Genomic DNA, 19,828 nt, shown 5'->3' on the forward strand with positions numbered 1-19,828 from the left:
ATATAATACTCTATTCGGAAGGCCATGGATTCACAACATGAGGGCAATACCCTCGACACTACATCAGGCACTAAAATTCCCCACGCCGGGAGGGATCAAGACAGTTTACGGACAACATCCGGCCACAAAAGAAATATTCGCAGTCAATGAGGTGATCCCGTTGTCCACACTCTTGACATCAAAGAACCTGGAGCCGGTTAGGAAGGAAGAAACTAAATAGCAATCACCGACACCGGCCCCGACTGAACCGGAGAAGGAAGAAGCGGGCGAGGATGATGATTACGGAAATCCTAGGTCATTCATCACCCTTGACGACTCTGATGCCACCAAATCAACGGTCAAGGAGCTGGACCAAGTCATATTGATCGAACACTTGCCCGATCAAAAGGTATACCCGGGCACCGGGTTAACCCCCGAGCTCAGGAAGAAACTCATTAAATTCCTTATAGCTAACGTAGATTGTTTTGCTTGGTCCCATTTAGACATGACATAGATCCCGCTAGAAATAACCACTCATAAGCTAAGCTTGGATCTGAAGTTCCACCCGGTTAAACAGAAGAGGATGCCTCAGTCCGAAGTCAAGCATGCATTCATCAAAGACGAGGTATCCAAACACCTTAGAATAGGTTCCATTTAGGAAGATAAGAACCCGGATTGGTTGGCTAACATGGTAGTAGTGCCTAAAAAGGGAAACAAATTAAGAATGTGCGTAGATTACAAAGACTTGAACAAGACATGCCCCAAGGACTCTTTTCCTTTGCCTAACATCGATCACATGATCGATGCAATGGCCGGGCACAAGATGCTCAGCTTTCTTGATGCCTATTCCGGGTACAACCATATCCGGATGGACCCGGGCGATCAAGAAAAAACTCCCTTTATCACTAAATTCGGATCGTATTGTTATAACGTAATGCCGTTCGGACTAAAAAATATCGGTGCCACTTATCAACGCCTAGTAAACCGGATGTTCGAAGAACAAATAGGAAAATCAATGGAAGTTTACATTGACTACATATTAGTTAAGTCCCTGCGAGCAGATGACCATTTGAAACATTTGCAAGAAACCTTTAACATACTGAAGAAATACAATATGAAGCTGAACCTGGAGAAATACTCATTCGGGGTCGGATCTGGGAAGTTCCTTGGATTCATGGTGTCCAACCGAGGGATCAAGATCAATTTCGATAAAATCAAAGCTATAGAAGATATCACCATGATGGACAATGTCAAGGAAGTTCAGAGGCTAACTGGGCGCATAGTCGCCCTGGGCCGGTTCATATCGAGGTCATCCGATAAGAGCCATCGATTCTTTTCATTATTGAAGAAGAAGAAGAAGAATAACTTTTCGTGGACCCCGGAGTCCTAGCAATCTTTTGAAGAACTCAAACGGTACCTTTCGAGTCCGCCCTTACTACATACTCTGAAGACAGACAAGCAGTTGTACCTGTACTTAATGGTATCCGAGATAGCGGTAAGTGGAGTCTTAGTCCGGGAAGAGGAAGGTATGCAATTTCCTATCTATTAGGTTAGTAGAACTCTAGGCGAGGCAGAAACAAGGTATCCTCACCTAGAAAAATTGGCACTCGCTTTGCTAAGCGCCTCCAGAAAGTTAAAGCAGTATTTTAAATGCCACCCCAAATGCGTCGATACTTCTTACCCATTAAGGAACATAATGTACAAACTCGAGCTCTCGGGCAGGTTGGCCAAATGAGCTGTAGAAATTAGCGGGTATGATATCGAATATCGACCCCAGACTGCCATAAAATCTCAAATTTTGACAGATTTTATGGCCGACTTTATGCTGGCCTTAATACCCGTAGTCGAAAAGGAATTGTTGTTAACCTCGAGGACATCCTTGGGAATATGGACCCTCTTTATGGACGGTGCCTCAAACGCAACGGGTTCCGGACTCTGCATCATGTTCAAGCCGCCTACGGGTAACATAGTTAGACAATCTATTAGAACTGTGAAATTGACTAATAATGAGACCGGGTATGAGGCCATGATTGCAGGTCTCAAATTAGCCAAAAGCTTGGGGGCTGAAGTGGTCGAAGCTAAGTGCGACTCCATCCTTATGGTAAATCAAGTCAATGGGATATTCGAAGTAAAAGAGGAACGAATGCAAAGGTACTTAGACAAATTATAGGCAACACTGCATCGATTCAAGGAGTGAACCCTACAACACGTACCCCGAGATAAAAATAGCGAAGCCAATGCTCTGGCTAACTTGGGGTCATTGGTTGATGACGATGAATTCAACTCAGGAACGGTCGTACAACTCATGAAATTAGTAGTTGAAGAAGGCCATGCCGAAATAAACTCAACAAGTTTAATTGTGACTGGAGAAACAAGTATATAGACTACTTGAAGACTTGGAAGTTTCCCTTGGATCCTAAAGAATTGAGAGCTCTGCGAACGAAGGCGGCCAAGTTTAGCTTGTCCGAAGGTACTCTGTTCAGAAGAACGTTCGATGGCCAACTCGCCATATGCTTGGGGCCGGGAGACACCGAATATGTTTTTAGGGAAGCACACGAAGGTACATGCAGAAACCATTCGGGGGCGGAATCTTTGGTTCGAAAGATAATCAGAGCTGGATATTACTGGATTGACATGGATAAAGATGCAAATGACTTTGTACGGAGATGCGATGACTGCCAGATGCATGCACCAATGATCCATTAACCCGGAGAGCTACTCTATTCGGTCTTGTCACCTTGGTCGTTCATGAAGTAGGGAATGGACATTATTGGCCTCCTGCCGTGGGCACGATAAGGCTCAATTTATACTGTTTATGACTGACTATTTTTCTAAGTGGGTCAAAGATCAAGCGTTCGAGAAGGTCCGGGAAAAAGAAGTTGTTGACTTCATTTGGGACCACATAATATGCCGGTTCGGAATACCGACTGAGATAATGTGTGATAATGGGAAACAGTTCATCGACAGCAAAGTAAACAAATATTTTGAGGACCATAAGATCAAAAAGATCTTGTCAACACCCTATCACCCTAGTGGGAACGGACAGGCAGAATCTATAAACAAGACCATACTTCAAAGCATGAAGAAAAGGTTGACCGATGCCAAAGGGAAATGGAAGGAAATTTTGCCCGAAATCTTGTGGGCATACCATACAACCTCGAAATCTAGTACCGGGGCCACTTCATTTTCGTTGGTCTACGGTGCCGAAGCACTAATACCGGTTGAAGTTGGAGAACAAAACCTTAGGTTCCGATATGCGATCAATGAATCAAACGTTGAGGCCATGAGCACGAGCCTGGAACTATTGGATGAGAGGCAGAGGCTGCCCTAGTCCGGTTGGCCACCCAGAAACAACAGTTAGAAATATGTTACAACCAAAGAGCCAACCTCCGACACTTCAATATTGGGGACTTGGTGTTAAGAAAAGTAGCACTGCACACCCAGAACCCGAACGAAGGGAAGGTGGGGCCAACCTGAGAAGGACCATATCGAGTCGTCGGAATTATCGGTAAAGGTTCATACAAACTCAAAGAAGGAAACGGTACACAACTACCGAACAACTGGAATGTGACGTACTTAAAGTGGTACTACTGCTAAGGTACGACCTCATTCACCTTTTTATAATATTATGAATCGGACTAATACTTGCACGTAACAATCAAAGGAGAATGTGACTATTAGGTCTAAAAGCACGCGTTGCACTCTTTTTCCCTTGAACCGATTTTGTCCCAAATGGGTTTTCCGACAAGGTTTTTAACGAGGAAACAGTAAATCGTGCTAACTTAGAATCAAAGACCGCTTTTAAATCGGAGTCAATGGTCTCATCAACAGTATCCGAGCCTTCTCAAGATCGACCTCGAATACTAGGGGCCATCACCCTCGGGTCAAGCATCTTAGCAAGGATATAACAACATAACTCCCGGTGATGAGGTACCGCCCATTGAACCCATCAGAATTCCGGCCGCAAACGCTAATTCACATATGGCTATCGACACAAACCTGCCTGCCGACCCCGAGAATAGCGTCCGCGGTGGAGCCCGATCGGCAGCTCAAAATACACAAAACATTGGAGGGGATGGGATCAGTTTACGGGTGATCTTCGAATTGCTGCAAGCTTAACAGGCGGCAATGGCTCAGTTACAGAATCAAAGCCGTGCACCGAGCAGAGTTGAACCCGATCTGCTCCGGGAAGTCACCCGCAACGATGGACTGGTCGCAAAAAGGTTAAACGAAAATGAATCGGGGGCTAACCCCGAGATCATAAAGATGCTCGAAGAACTGACAAAATGGGTAGAATCAAGGGAGAAGAAAATTGAAGCTAATGACAAAAAGGTGGAAACCTACAATTCCAGGGTAGACCAAATCCTAGGAGCACCGCCAATATTGAAAGGCCTGGATTCCAAGAAGTTCGTGCATAAACCTTTTCCTCCGAGCGCGTCTCCAAAGCCGATCACTAAGAAATTCCTCATGCCCGAGATTACTAAGTATAACGGAATGACCGACCCAAATGAGCATGTAACCTCATACACACTTGGAGGATGATGAGATCGAGTCTGTCCTGTTATGGAAGTTAGGAGAGACCTTGTCATAAAGAGGTATGATATGGTATCACAACTTACCTCCTAATTCTATTGACTCATTTGCTATGTTTGCAGATTCTTTTGTGAAAGCACACGTTGGGGCCATCAAGGTCGAGGCCAGGAAATCAGACATTTTCAAAGTAAAACAGAAGGATAATGAGATGCTCAGAGAGTTCGTGTCCCGATTTCAAATGGAAGGAATGGACCTGTCATCGGTCGCTGATGATTGGGACGTTCAGGCTTTCACCCAAGGGCTCAATGTTCGAAGCTCGATGGCTTCACAGCAGTTGAAACAAAACCTGATAGAATATTCGGCTGTTACTTGGGCCGACGTGCATAACCGATATCAATCGAAAATCAGAGTCGAAGATGATCAACTCGGGGCCCTTTCGAGGTCCGTTTATCCTGTCAGAATCATCGACAGAGTCAAGAGAGACATCGATCGTGAACCGAGATCAAACAAGGATCGGTATCACCCATATAATGGAGGCCGAAGAAGCAGTGGGTACGGGAAGAAATATATGAGAAATGAAAGGAGAAGTGATCGAGGTCAGAGCAACCGGGGACTCATGAGCAAAAACAGCTTCGACAGGCCCATCGGTCCTATCGAAGCACCGAGGTTATCGGAATACAACTTTAACATCATTGTTGAGGCCATTATATCAGCTATCGGATGCATCAAATATACCAAATGGCCTTGACCTCTACATTCTGATCCAACCCAAAGGGATCCTAACCAGATGTGTAAATATCACGGCACTCACGGCCACAGAATAGAGGATTGCCGACAGTTGAGAGAGGAAGTAGCCCGACTATTCAACAACGGGTATCTTCGGTCTACGAGATCAAATCATGCCTGCAGTCCGATTACTAAACGGATTCAACATGGCATGTGAAACCACTATGGGGGAGATAATATTACCGGTGAACACCATCGGGGCCATCCAGGAAGCTATGTTTTATGTGATTGAAGACATGAGGTACAACGCCTTATTCGGGAGGCCATGGATCCACAACATGAGGGCAATGCCCTTGACTCTGCACCAAGTGTTAAAATTCCCAACACTAGGTGGCATTAAAACAATTTACGGAGAACAGCCAGCCCAAAGGAGATGTTTGCGGCCGAAGAGGCGATTCTGATAATCGCACTTGCAACGACAACGGGGTCGGGTTCGGTCGCAAAGTAAGAAGCTAAATAGCAATTAGTGACACCAGCCCCAACACAACTAGAGAAATAAGGGACTGATGAAGACGATGATTACAGGGTCCCCAGATCTTTCATATCCCCCGATGCCTCCGACGCTACAAAATCAACGGCCGAGGAACTGAAACAAGTCACATTGAGTGAACATTTGCCCGATCGAAAGGTATACTTGGGCACGGGGTTAAGCCCCGAGCTCAGGAAAAAACTCATTCAATTTCTTATACCTAATGAAGATTGTTTCGCTTGGTCCCAACTTCATATGACAGGGATCCCGCCGAAGATAACCACTCACAAACTGAGCCTGGTCCCGAAGTTCTATTCGGTCAAGAAGAAGAGTAGACCCTAGTCTGAGGTCAAACATGCTTTCATCAAGAACAAGGTATCTAAACTCCTTAAAATAGGGTCCATTCGGGAGGTCAAATACCCAGATTGGTTAGCAAATGTAGTGGTAGTCCCTTAAAAAGTGAATAAATTAAGAATGTGTGTAGACTATAAGGATTTGAATAAGGCATGTCCCAAGGACTCCTTCCCTTTGCCCAACATCGATCGCATGATCGATGCCACAGACGGCCACGAGATCCTCAGTTTTCTCGATGCCTACTCCGGGTACAACCAAATACGGATGAACCCAGATGATCAGGAAAAAACCTCATTCATTACTAAGTACGGCACATACTGCAATAACGTGATGCCATTCAGATTAAAAAAACGCCGGTGCCACTTACCAACGCCTAGTAATCCGGATGTTCGAGGAACAAATAGGAAAATCAATGGAGGTTTACATTGATGATATGTTGGTTAAGTCCCTGCGAGCAGAGGACTATTTAAAACATTTGCAGGAAACCTTCAGCATATTAAAGAAATATAATATGAAGCTAAACCCGGAGAAATGTGTGTTTGGAGTTGGATCACGTAAATTCCTCGGGTTCGTGGTATCCAACCGAGGAATCGAGATCAACCCCGACAAGATCAAAGCCATCGAAGATATCACAGTTATGGACAACGTGAAGGTCATGCAAAGATTAACCGGTCGCATAACCGCCCTAGGGAGATTCATTTCGAGGTCCTCCGACAAAAGCCACCGGTTCTTCACACTATTGAAGAAAAAGAATAACTTCTCATGGACCTCGGAGTGCCAACAGGCCTTGGAGGAACTCAAGGGGTATCTATCGAGCCCACCGCTGCTTCACACGATGAAGACATACGAACAATTATACTTGTACTTGACAATATCGGAGATAGCGGTAAGTGAGGCCGAAACTAGGTACCCTCTCCTAGAAAAGCTGGTGCTCGCTTTGCTAAGCGCCTCTAGAAAGCTAAAACTATACTTCCAGTGTCACCCCATATGTGTCGTGACTACTTACCCGTTGAGGAATGTTATGCATAAGCCCGAGCTCTAGGGCTGGTTGGCCAAATGGGCCATGGAAATCAGTGGGTACGATATTGAATATCGACCCCATACCGCCATTAAATCTCAAATTTTGGCAGACTTTACGCCGGCCCTTATACCCGAGGTCGAAAGAGAGTTATTAATCATCTCAGAGACCACCTCGGGTATTTGGACCCTCTTTACGGACGGTGCCTCGAACGCAAAAGGGTCCAGACTTGGCATCGTATTGAAGCCACCAACATGCAATGTAATTAGACAATCTATTAGAACTGTGAAATTGACTAACAATAAGGCCAAATATGAGGCCATGATTGCAGGTCTCGAACTAGCCAAAAGCTTGGGGGCAGAGGTGTTCGAAGCCAAGTGCGACTCCCTCCCAGTGGTAAACCAAGTTAATAGGACGTTCGAGGTCAGAGAATAACGAATGCAAATGTACCTGGATAAGTTGTAGGAAACATTACATCGGTTCAAAGAATGGACTTTGCAACACGCACCTCGAGATCAAAACAGTAAGGCCGATGCCCTTGCTAACTTAGGATCATCGGTCAAGGACAATGATTTTAACTCAGGGGCAGTAATACAACTTATGAGATCGGTAGTGGAAGAGGGCGATGCAGAGATTAACTCAATGATCCTAACTTGGGACTGGAAAAATAAATATATAGAATATTTGAAGACCGGAAAACTACCCTCGGATACAAAAGAATCGAGGGCCCTGCATACAAAGGCAGCCCAGTTTTGCCTGCCCGAAGACGGAACCCTGTTCAGAAGAACATTCGATGGCCCACTCGCGATATGTCTAGGATGAGGGGATACCGAGTACGTTTTCAGGGATATCCACGAAGGCGCCTGTGGAAATCATTCAGGCACCGAATCATTGGTTCGAAAAATAATCAGAGCCATCCTGGACTGATATGAAAAAGGATGCGAAGGAGTTCGTACAAAAATGTGATGAATGTCAAAGACACGCTCCGATGACTCATTAGCCCAGGGAGCTGCTGCACTCGATTTTGTCACCATGGCAGTTCATGAAGTGGGAAATGGATATCGTTGGCCCCCTTCCATTGGCACCCGGTAAGGTTCAGTTTATATTGTTTATGACTGGCTATTTGTTTAAGTGGGTGGAAGCCCAGGCATACGAATAGGCCAAGGAGAAAGAAGTCATCGATTTCATTTGGGACCATATCATATGCCGGTTCGGGATGCCGGCCGAGATCGTATGCGACAACGGGAAATAATTCATCGGCAGCAAAGTAAGAAAGTTTCTTGAAGATCATAAGATCAAAGGGAATATATCGACACCCTACCGCCCTAGTGGGAACGAACAAGTAGAATCAACCAACAAAACCATACTCCAAAACCTCAAAAAGAGGTTGACCGACGCCAAAGGAAAATGGAAGGAAATCCTGTCCGAAGTCTTATAGGCATACCATACGACATCGAAGTCCAGTACTGGGGCCACCCCATCCTCACTGGTTTACACCGCCGAAGCTCTGATACCGATAAAAGGCAGAGAACCAAGTCTCAGGTTCCGATACACAATAAAGGAATCAAATGACGAGGCTATAAATACGAGCCTAGATCTATTAGACGAAAGGCGCGAAGCAACCCTTGTCCGGTTGGCCTCCCAAAAAAAGCGGATCGAGAGATATTACAATCGAAGGGCCAACCTTCGACATTTTAATATCGGAGACTTGGTGTTAAGGAAGGTCATGGTAAATACCCAGAACCAGAACGAAGGGAAGTTGGGACCAAACTGGGAAGGCCCTAATCAAATTATCGAGATTACCGGTAAAGGATCATACAAACTCGTAACAATGAACGGTAAGCAACTACCGAACAACTAGAACATAGCTCACTTGAAGCGATACTATTGTTAAAGTACGACCTCATTCATTTCCTTTTATTTATTTGCATTCCGAACTAACACTTGTAGGTAATCATCAAAGTACGATACAATCTTTAGGCCTGAAAGCACGCGTTGCACTCTTTTTCCCTTGAACTGGTTTTGTCTCAAATGTGTTTTCAGGCAAGGTTTTTAACGAGGCAATAATAAATCGTGCAAACTTAGAATTGAAGGCCGTTTACGAACCGGTATCAAAGATTACGACAACAATATTCGAGGCCTATCTACAATTGACCCCAAACACTGGGGGGCATTACCCTCGGATAACGATTTTAGCAAGGAAAGAAACTTTTTGATTGAATGGTCTCGGCTCGATCGATAGGATTTACTGTGAGGGCCAAACGGTCAAATGAACCATGCTCACATAGACTGCTTGAGCCCTGGCACAAAGCTTTTACACATGTGTAACTATTACGCACAAGAATAAAAAGAAGTCTCTACCTTGCGGATAAATATCTTGTCCCTTAAAAATTTCTCTTCTTTCTTAAAGAATTTCCTGCATACGATCCCTAAAAGGTATCGAGCCTAAGAGCCGCCTTATCTGGGTTCAAACAATCACTCCCAATTGGGGACTGCCATCCAAAAATAAACTCAGACGGCTCGGGCTATTGGAGCCCGGGGGAACAAGACTTATTAGGCAGCGCCCGAACCTTAAAGGCTACGGCCATCCCCATTCGGGAACTGTTATCTTAGGCAAGCGCGGATAACTCGAGGTGACAAGACCACTGGGCAACACCTTAATTAAGAAAGCTACGGCCATATTAAAATGGCTCAAAGACATCCACGACCCGTAATAAAAAACAAGGCCTTGAAAAATTTCAAAATCGGTTCTAAAGGCTACCCTCGACAAACTATAATCTAAAAATTATAAGTACTTTGGGGAAAGGTTTTCGGTCATATACCCCCACGATGCCTTAAACAAAATAATGTCGAAGGCGAGGCCTGTTCGAATCTCCGAACATGACCTAACTATCTCGTGCTAAGGTTTTCAAAAGTTTCGAGCAAAAATTGCATCGAGGCCAGGAGGTTCTGGGGAGGGTAATGTGTACGCAGACGTTACCCCTACTATGAGGTAGAGAGGCTGTTTCCAATAGAACCTCAGCATCCTTCCCTCCAAGAACTCCCCACCTTGCTCTTGGGGTGACTCGAACTCACAACCTCTTAGTTAGAAGTGGAGGTTGCTTACCATCAGAGGAACCCCTCTTGTCGCTAAGATAGTAGAGACTTGAAATTGCCAAAAGGGAGAAATTTATATATTCTGGAATATCTTTACAAAGGCCCTTCAAAGAACGACCTAGAACTGTAACAAAAAATATATACAGAATACAAAAACTGAAAAATCCTAAGGCATTTACGCCTGATCTTCGTCGGATCGTAATTCGTCACCAGCACAATCGGGGGCCTTCGGATTTTCGGAGCCCTCCTCACCTTCGTGTTCAGCTAGCTTCTTCTCCTCGACCTCAAGTCTTTTTGCCTCCTAGATTTCGGCAGATAGGTCGAAGCCTTGGGCATGGATTTCTTCGAGGGTCTCCCTTCGGGATAGCCGCCTCACGTATTCAACAGTGGTCTTCAGGCAGGCCTCTGCTGCTTCGACATCGGTCTTGTATTGAGCCACCGTCTCGTCAGCATCGGCCGAGGTTATCTCCAACTTGACCTCGTTATTTTGAGCTCTTTACCAAGGGCATCCTGTTCAGCGACGGCCAATCCCAGTTGTGTTCGGAGATCCTTACTTTGTTGAACCCATTTATTAGCTTTCCCCTTCGCCACCCGAAGTTGAACTTCTCTCGAAGACAACTTGGCCTGGATGATTTCCTTCTCCGAGGCCAGCAGATCCATCTAGCTTTCCCACCCATCGGCCATTACTTGAATTTCATTCATCTCCTTTCAAAGTTGGTAAATCTGGTCGATCTTCTACTGGACCTGCGAGGTATTGTCCTTAGCCATTACAACCGGTTCATTGTTCCTTACTTTAAAGATATTTACCTTTTCAACCAAGTTAGCATGCTCCCACCTTAGGACCGATGCTTTTTTCTGAGCCTCATCCAGCTCGGCTTGAAGTTCTTAATGACCCCTTCCTGCTGCTCGCTGAGAGGCTTGTACATATCCCTTTTTTGGACAAGCTCCTTGACCTCAAGCTCGAGCTGGTTGACCTCAACCCGGTACTAAAGGAAGCTATTGTGATGAAGTACCTAGGCCTGCAAAAAGGTGAAAAACGTGAGAAATATTAAAACCTAAGTTAATGTTCGAAGGAACATAATGATGCCTTACCCAATTCTGCGCCTGCTGCGCCTCATTGAAAAGTCACAGCACGTTCACCTCATTCATTTTTGCCTAGTCCTCCTCGGTCACCAGGCATCGGAGATAGCTGGCTATCCCCACAGAAGCAGATAAAACCCGGGCATCCTACGAGACGGTCAGAATAATCGATCTATTGCGACCTGGGTCCACACCCAGAGCAGGGAATTGGTTGATCAATTTCGGGCTCGAGCTCGGCCCGCCAGTTTTCGAGGACGTGTCCTTCTTCAGAACTTCCAGGTTGCCCAGCCCGTAGAAAACTTCCAAAGCAGATGAGTCCACACCGTCAAAATAGGAATGAAGGGGATCGTCTGCGCCGTGGACTCCTTAATTGGACTTTTCCTTTCTTGCTTAAGCCTCCTCAAGCATGGACTCGGTATAAGAGGGCATCCCCGAAATCTCAATTATACCGGGCGCTTCCTTTGGAGCGGAGACGACGTCCTGGGGAGTCCCACCCCGGGTATCCACATCGATCTCTTGAGTTTGAGGGGGATCGACCTCACGAGTCTCCCCCTCGTATGCATCCTGCTTCCCGGGAAGGTCATCCCGTGGATAAAGAAAATGAGCTCATCCTCCGTCTCATCCCTTAGCCGAAGGAAAGGGTCAGATTACGGCACCCGAGAGCTAGAGCTCTTCCCGGGCTTGCGGGCCACACTCTTCTTTGGTTTCTTCACCTCAAAGCCCGGGGAGCCCGAAGGGTTTCTCTTCCTTTTCATCTTCTCCTCCACGGAAGCCTCGGGTTGCCCCTGATCACGTCCAAAGCACACCTCAATAGAGATATGAAACGGTCGTATGCAATAATAAATACCCAACTAGGAGTCAGGGTGGAATCCACTGGGAGCTAGGATGGGAGTTAGGGGCATATATTTCAATTGAGCAATTGGATTATCTAGATTGCATTTCCAGAATAAGGATTTGTTTTCTATTTTTACTGTTAATCTAATGATTGCAAGAATTGAATTTACTCTAATGTGACATTCGAGCTTCAAGAATTGACTTTACTTATCAAGGACTCTTGCTCTATCATGTAGGTCATGGTGGACTCCAAACTCTTCCTCCTCTACTTTCCATTTGCCTAGCTCACTTAAGAAGTTTAGTACTCAATCCAAAGATTTATGAAAGGTTCGCTCATCTCTCTCAAGAGAATGTCGCAAGTACGGCTTCAAGTACCATAGCCTTGTCCCTCATGTAGATCGCCACTAATGTAAGTTCACTTGGCTTGAAATCAAGTAGGACTTCGTTCGGTATGTAATGAAGGCTTTTGGATTAGGGTTGGATATAGTATGGGTGAGTGGTTACACCTTTCCTTAAGCACTCCATTTTTATCATTTCTCGGCTCACACTTTGCCAATTCTTAGAGGCACTTTCTTTTCATTAGGGACTAGAGAGACTTAAAATCACTCTTTCTTGATCATTTCATTATTTTTCTCCCTTTTTGATTTCTCCATGTTTGGGATCATTACCTCTTTTTGAATCCCTTCAACCCTTTCACTTATTCACTTTTTGAATTTTTCTTTTTGTTCCTTTCTTTTCTTTCCTTCTCTTCTCATTGAGATCATTTCTTCTCTCTTTTTGTGCCTTGATACCTTTTTCAAGCTCTTCGTCTCTCTCCCAAACTTACGTTTTAGCCATTTGTTACATAAGAGTGTTAAGAAAATCTCGGGTGCCAAGAGAGGGTCACGACAAAATGGGTAAAGGCTTGTAACATGGTTATCAAATAAAAAAGGATAGAGGCTCAAAGGGGTTGACTAGGTATAATGACATTGGTTAGCAATAGAAAACTCAAACGGGCCAAGGAGGGCCTACAATCACTTTTCAAACCAAGCAAACTTAGGATTTCGTCTTGAAACACATTCGGGACAAGTTCTAGACTCTTCGCACGGATACTTGGACTAGCAACAATTCATCTCACCCCTCACGTAACCGAATTATTAAAGAGGACAGAGTCGAGGGCCCACAACGACCACATTCAAGTTTAAAATTCACTATGGTCTAATTAAATCACTCGATGATTGCCAAAGTCAACACAAGAGTCACGAAGTCACTAACTAGAGCTAATTCTTTTAGAAAACTTATTTTTAACCATAATCACGTAGTTAAGTGTGTTAGTACCAATTGAAGCATGTTTGACTTTTCGAGCATGACTTAATTACTACTACTATTATTACCTAAAGACCAAAAACAGACTCATTCCCTTAAGAAGGTTGTCACGCCATCCATCGTTGGGACGAGTCACCCGGTTCACACAACATCTACCTTTGGAAAGAACCGTGTCATTAAGAAAACCAAAGGCTTATTATCTACTAAAACATAAAAAGAAGCTACTAAATCAAACAAAGAAGCTACTAAATCAAACAAAGAACTAATAAATAAACAAAAATAAAGAAGCTACTAAGCAAAAACTACTGAAGATAGAATGAATGTACATAATGAGAGAAAGAGAGAGAGTATATACATAATAAGAAAAAAAGAGAATAATATCAAGTTATTAGAGGCCAAGTGCCTCAAAATGTATCAAATGTGATCAATAAACTCCCCCCCCCCCGAATAAAGATAAGCATTGTCCCCAATGCTTAACAAAACAAGATTAAAAGAGGGGAAAGAGTGAAGAAATCTCCCTATAGCTCCTTGGACATCTCTGTGTCCTCATCAATGTAACCGCCCTCAGTCTCATCCAACTGAATCTCATCATCCTCAACACTGGGTGTGGCTGGGTTGGTGAACATCTGACGCACTGCCTCGGCAGTGTCGGTAGCAAGTTCTGGCTTCTCAGTCTGGCCAGTTGGTTCCACCGATGTTGTTGGTGCTGTAGGATCTGGGCCTTAATGGAGTGGGTCAATCAACGTGTCAAATGGAAGATCTCCGGTTGTAGCAAGCGTAGTCACCTGTCTTCGGAGCGTGTCCACTGACTTCTTGCTGGCCTGGAACTTTCTCATATTCTTTACTTCTTTTCCCAGCTCTTCAATCACTGACCCGTGCTGCACCAAGGTCGCCATAATTGTGTTCTGGTTCTCTAGGATCCTCTTTAATGTCTCCTCAACTGTCGGGGGAAAATGAGGTGCCTGAGCAGTAGATTGTGTTGCAACAGTACTGGATAAGTCAGACAGCTTTGTAGTTTCTGTCTGCATCCAGTTGTTGAGGCTCGCCAATGTTTAAGAAACTCACAACACAGAAAGTGGGGCAGTAGGCATGGGCACTGGCTTCAAAGCCGAAGTGGAAGTTGTAGCAGGAATTGTAGAAGGGGTTGCGGATGATGGCGGAGGCATAGCTGCGGCACTGGAGGAAGGCTCGACCGAAGTGGATGGAACAATAATTGCATCAACATCTACCATAGCTGGCTCATCAGACTGGCCCGCAGTGGTAGGAGGCTGAACTTTCTTCTTCGGGTTGTTCGCATCCATCAGTGAATACCAAGTAAAAGGCTTCTTCGGCCTCACCTTTGTGTCATAATCCCTTGGCTCTACCCTCGTATTTGTGAGGTATTCTGTGATAGTGTTGGGATACGGATAGGACGAGTCATCTTGTCGAGCAATCACTGACATATTGGCCGACATCACGTCCCCCACATTGATAGGGTACCCAACCATAATAGAAGCAACCAAGACTGCCCGAGGAATTGGAAGGTAAGTCTCAAAACTTAGCGTGCTCCTGTGGATAGGAACCCCAGCGGTAATCCATGGTGGTGGTGGCCCTGGTGCTGCTAGAATCTCTGCTAACCAAGGTTGGGCTGCATCTCTCATTTCAAGCTTCTCCAAATATTCCTTTGGATCGACATCTTCAAAACCTAAGTATGTGTTGAGTGTATTCTGATCAAATGTCACTCTGAGGTTACGCACTTTGGTGACCTTTGTCCCCTTTTTGAGATGTGCCACATTGGCGTAGAATTCACAGACAAGGTACTCTTTGGCATCCATGACACTTTAGGTTAACCACATCTACCCCTTGCGTTCCTTGAACTGTCTCACTACTACTGGGTTGTACCTCTCCAAATCTTTCAGCTAAAACTATCGCTCAAGAGTAAGCGAGCTTACTGGCCACTATGTTCGAAAGCTGGTGAAGGCGGCCAAGCTGACAAAACGGTTCTCCCAGACTTCTTTCTTCTTAGACCTTTCAAGGCCGACAGCTGTAGCATCACCCCCTCTGCCATCATCGGGGATATCTTGAATTGGTGTATCTTGTGCCTCAGGAACAGGTGTAGCCGATGGCTCAAAAGCCTGACTAGCACTTTTCGATCCCTCAGAAGTGTTATGAGATGAGGACGACTTATCCCTGAGTTGGTATCTTCCTTTCGGCCTTGACTGTACGGCTGACTGCTCTTGAATAGAGGCTGAGTTGCCCTTTGATGCTTCCCTAGACGAGACATAAGATCTTGTCTCAGAGAGATCTGCACCTCTCCCTCCGCTGGTTGTTGCTTTCTTTGTTATTGTTGGTCGAGGGGTAAGGCACTCTTGCCTCGACCCCTAGAAGGTTCACCCCCCATTTAGAAGTGTCGCCTCTGCCTCTAGATCGTACCATTATCTGTATCAAGCAAAGGTGATTGTTAGTTGCAATTCCATGTTCAGACGTACAAGGAGATATGCATGTATACACCAAGAAACATAGTGAGCTTCACAGTTAAAACATGCTTGAAGTAGAAGGATCTGCGGTCCACATAATTTTCTTGCAGTCGTAGATGAGGCCTTGCGGTCCGCACAATTTCACCTGCAGCCGCACCTATGAATCCCAAAAAGTGCCATCTCTCTAATGATAGAGAATTGCCTGATGTGCGGCCGCAACCTATTTTTTGTGGTCCGCATAATTAAACCTGCGGCCGGACAATTGAGTCAAAAAATGTAGACTCTCTGATGACAGTAAAAGGGCTGTCTTGCAGTTGTGATGGAAAATCTACGGTCTGCACGTTTTATATTGAGGTCGCAGATCCCTTCTTTCACATTATTACTCTAAAAACACTATATGCGGACCGCATAATTTCAGGTGCGGCCGCAGAAATCATAAACTACAAACAATCAATTTTTCTATCTAGGTTTTGCAAATTATGTGAAAATTTTGACATGGCAACAACATAGAGGCATGAAAATATGTTGACCCAGTCCCTATAGAGAATGTATTAGTTAACCCACTACATATTTACCCCTACATGAATGCACAATTGAATTTTATTGACAAATGGCCTAAACAAATGACTAAAAGTTTACAAATTAAAAGAAAAAGATTAACAAGAAATTGAAGCATACCAGATGAATGAGTGTGAAGAGTGACTGATCAAATATATTGTGTGTGTGGACAGATAGATTCACCAAGAAATTACACGAGGGTACTGTTTTTGTGCTCAAAGAGGGAAAGAAAAAATTATATAGTAACCTTTATTCCTCTATTTATACTACTTGGTTTTGCTAAGGTAACGAAGGTTGAGTGCGGCAGCCCAATTTTAATTACAGTCCGCACTCGGTTACCTGGGTCTTCTATTTTGATTCTTCATTTGCGGTCCGCAAAATTTTGTGTGCGGCCGCAGATTTCCTCTTGCGATCGCACATCGACCTTTTCTCTGACAGACTAAAATTCAGAGAGTTTGCATTTCCTACTTTCCATTTGTGCAGTCCGCAAGCTAATTGTGCGGCCGCAATACACTTTTTCTGTAGCAACCATAAATGTGCGATCCGCACAAAACAACAGGGGGCCGAATTCTTTCAACACTTAGCCATATTTTTGTCCACAGTTCCTGTAAGTTATACTCAGCCTTGTATCACACTTCAAATCAAGTTAGCACAAAAATAATACCCAACTACAAAAGAAGAAAAGAAACATGGGTTACCTCCCAAGAAGCGCCTAATTTAACGTAACGCCACGACGCAAAATACCATAAAAGAAACACGTGGCTATCTCCAACATTTCCCAAATAGTGTTTGACCTAGTGACCATTGACTCGGAATACTTCATTGTTTTTGTTCTTCAAATCCATTGCACTAAAATGTGTCACACCCACAATTTCAAAAGGACCGCTCCATTTAGACATTAGCTTCTCGGGAAACATTCTCAACCTTGAGTTGAACAACAATACAAGATCTCCTACCTTGAACTCTTTGTTCCAAATATATTTATCATGAAGATATTTCATCTTTTCTTTGTACAGGGACGAACTTGCATAAGCATGGTACCGGAACTCATCCAATTCATTTAAATGTGCAACCCTTAAGTTATCGGCTACATCCCAATCAATTTAACTTCTTTAGAGCCTACATGGTCTTGTGCTTTAGTTCTACAGGAAGATGACAACCTTTTTCGAACACCAATCGGTATGGAGACACTCCGATAGGTGTTTTGTAAGCCGTCTGATAAGCCCACAGTGCATCATCAATCTTCTTGGACCAATCCATCCGATTAGCATTCACCATTTTGGACAAAATGCTCTTTATCTCCCGGTTGAATACATCCACTTAACCACTAGCTTGTGGATGATAGGGAGTTGTGACTTTATCAGTAACACCATACTTGCCAAGTAAAGTGTTGAAAGCCTTGTAGCAAAAATGTGATCCCATATCGCTTATAATGGCCCGCAGAGTACCAAACCTTGTAAAAATATTCTTCTTCAAGAACGCCACCACACATATTGCCTCAATATTGGGTAGAGCAATGGCCTCAACCCATTTGAAAATATAATCAACCGCGACCAAGATGTAGGTGTTTCCGCTAGAACTCACAAAAGGACCCGTGATGTCAATACCCCATACATCAAAAATATCAATCTCTAGAATGGTGGTGAGAGGCATTTTATTTTTCTTTGAGATTCCACCGGCCCGTTGACATTCATCATATCTTCGACGGACAAAGCCGAAACGTCGACCACAAATGAATTCACTAGCTCACTAGCATCTTTATAAAGAGTGGTCCAATAGAAACCGTAACTTAGCACTTTGGCCGCCGTTCTTGCTCCACCATGATGACCACCGTATGGCGAAGAATGACAAGCCCCAAGAATTTTACCTTGCTCTTCTTCCGGTACACATCTTCTAATTACCCCATCCGTACAAATCCGAAAAAGGTATGGTTCATCCCAATAATATTCTTGACAATCCCATTTGAGCTTCTTCCTTTGGTTTGAAAAGAACTCATCCGGGATGATTCCACACACAAGAAAATTTTCTAGATTCACGAACCATGGCACCTCTTTCATTGAAATAGCCAAGAGTTGCTCATCGGGGAAGGAGTCATTGATTTCAAGGCCATCATGCGGCCTCCCCTCCTGCTCCAAACGAGACAAGTGGTCCACCACTTGGTTTTCACTCCATTTTCTATCTTGGATGTCAATATCAAACTCTTGCAATAAAAGCACTTATCTCATCAACCAAGATTTTGAATCTTTCTTACTTATAAGATAACGAAGTGCCGCATGATCCGTGTGGATAATGACCTTTGACCCATCAAGTACGGGCAGAACTTCTCAACTGCAAACACAATGGAAAAGAGCTCTTTCTCTATAACGGTGTAGTTGACTTGGGCACTATTCATGGTCTTACTAGCATAGTAGACTAGGTGAAAAATCTTTTTGATGCATTGTCCCAAAACAGCCCCAACTACTACGTCACTTGCTTCACACATGAGTTCAAAAGGGACACTCCAATTTGGAGAGGTGATGATGTGGGTAGTTTTCATCGAAGTTGAACTTAGCATCCTTTTAGAGAAGCTTGCACAAATTGGAAAAACCCCGCGTGGCCTAAGAAACTCTGCACACCCTTCACCGAAGTTGGGGGTGGAAGATTAGAAATTACCTCAATCTTTGCCTTGTCAACTTCAATTCCATTATTTGAGATTTTGTGGCCAAGGACAATGCCTTCCTCGACCATGAAATGACACTTCTCCCAATTGAGCACTAAATTTGTTTATTCACATCTAGCCAACCCTTTATCCAAATTTGCAAGACAATCATCAAAAGAATCTCCAACCACCGAGAAGTCATCCATGAACACTTCAAGGTAGTCCTCCACCATGTTCGTGAAGATAGCCATCATACACTTTTGAAAAGTCATTGGTGCATTGCACAAACTAAATGGTATCCGCTTGAAGGTGAAAGTACCATAGGGACATGTAAATATTGTTTTCTCTTGATCCTCCGGAGCAATAAGAATTTGGTTGTAGCCCGAATACCCATCAAGAAAGCAATATAAAGCACGACCGGCCAATCTATCAAGCATTTGATTTAAGAAAGGAAGTGAAAAATGATCCTTCCTTGTGACTTTGTTGAGCTTGCGATAGTCCATACACACCCTATATTTGGTCACCGTTATTGTAGAAATCAACTCATTCTTGTAATTTGTGACCACCTTCATGCCCCCTTCTTCGGGACACATTGAACCGGAGAAGTCCGCGGACTATCGGAGATGGGGTAGACAACCCCGGCATCCAACCACTTGATAATCTCCTTTTTGACAATTTCTTGCATAGCCTCATTGAGTCTCCTTTGATGTTCAATAGATGGT

The 19,828-nt window shown here is 44.2% G+C and overlaps 1 protein-coding gene across 1 annotated transcript; it reads right to left on the minus strand.

Moving 5' to 3' along the window:
• Positions 1 to 17,788: 17,788 nt before the first annotated feature.
• LOC138909018 (uncharacterized) lies at positions 17,789 to 18,121 on the minus strand. The gene has a single exon (XM_070200003.1). It carries the CDS (start codon positions 18,119 to 18,121, stop codon positions 17,789 to 17,791), a length of 333 nt encoding a protein of 110 aa, XP_070056104.1.
• Between the last annotated feature and the right edge of the window lie 1,707 nt (positions 18,122 to 19,828).

Source organism: Nicotiana tomentosiformis, chromosome 1 (genome assembly GCF_000390325.3).
Source record: "Nicotiana tomentosiformis chromosome 1, ASM39032v3, whole genome shotgun sequence".
NCBI classification, from domain to species: domain Eukaryota; kingdom Viridiplantae; phylum Streptophyta; class Magnoliopsida; order Solanales; family Solanaceae; genus Nicotiana; species Nicotiana tomentosiformis.

Coding starts and splice junctions, on each gene's coding strand:
- LOC138909018 (XM_070200003.1), bottom strand. CDS start 18,121: ATGCCTCTCACCACCATTCTAGAGATTGATATTTTTGATGTATGGGGT.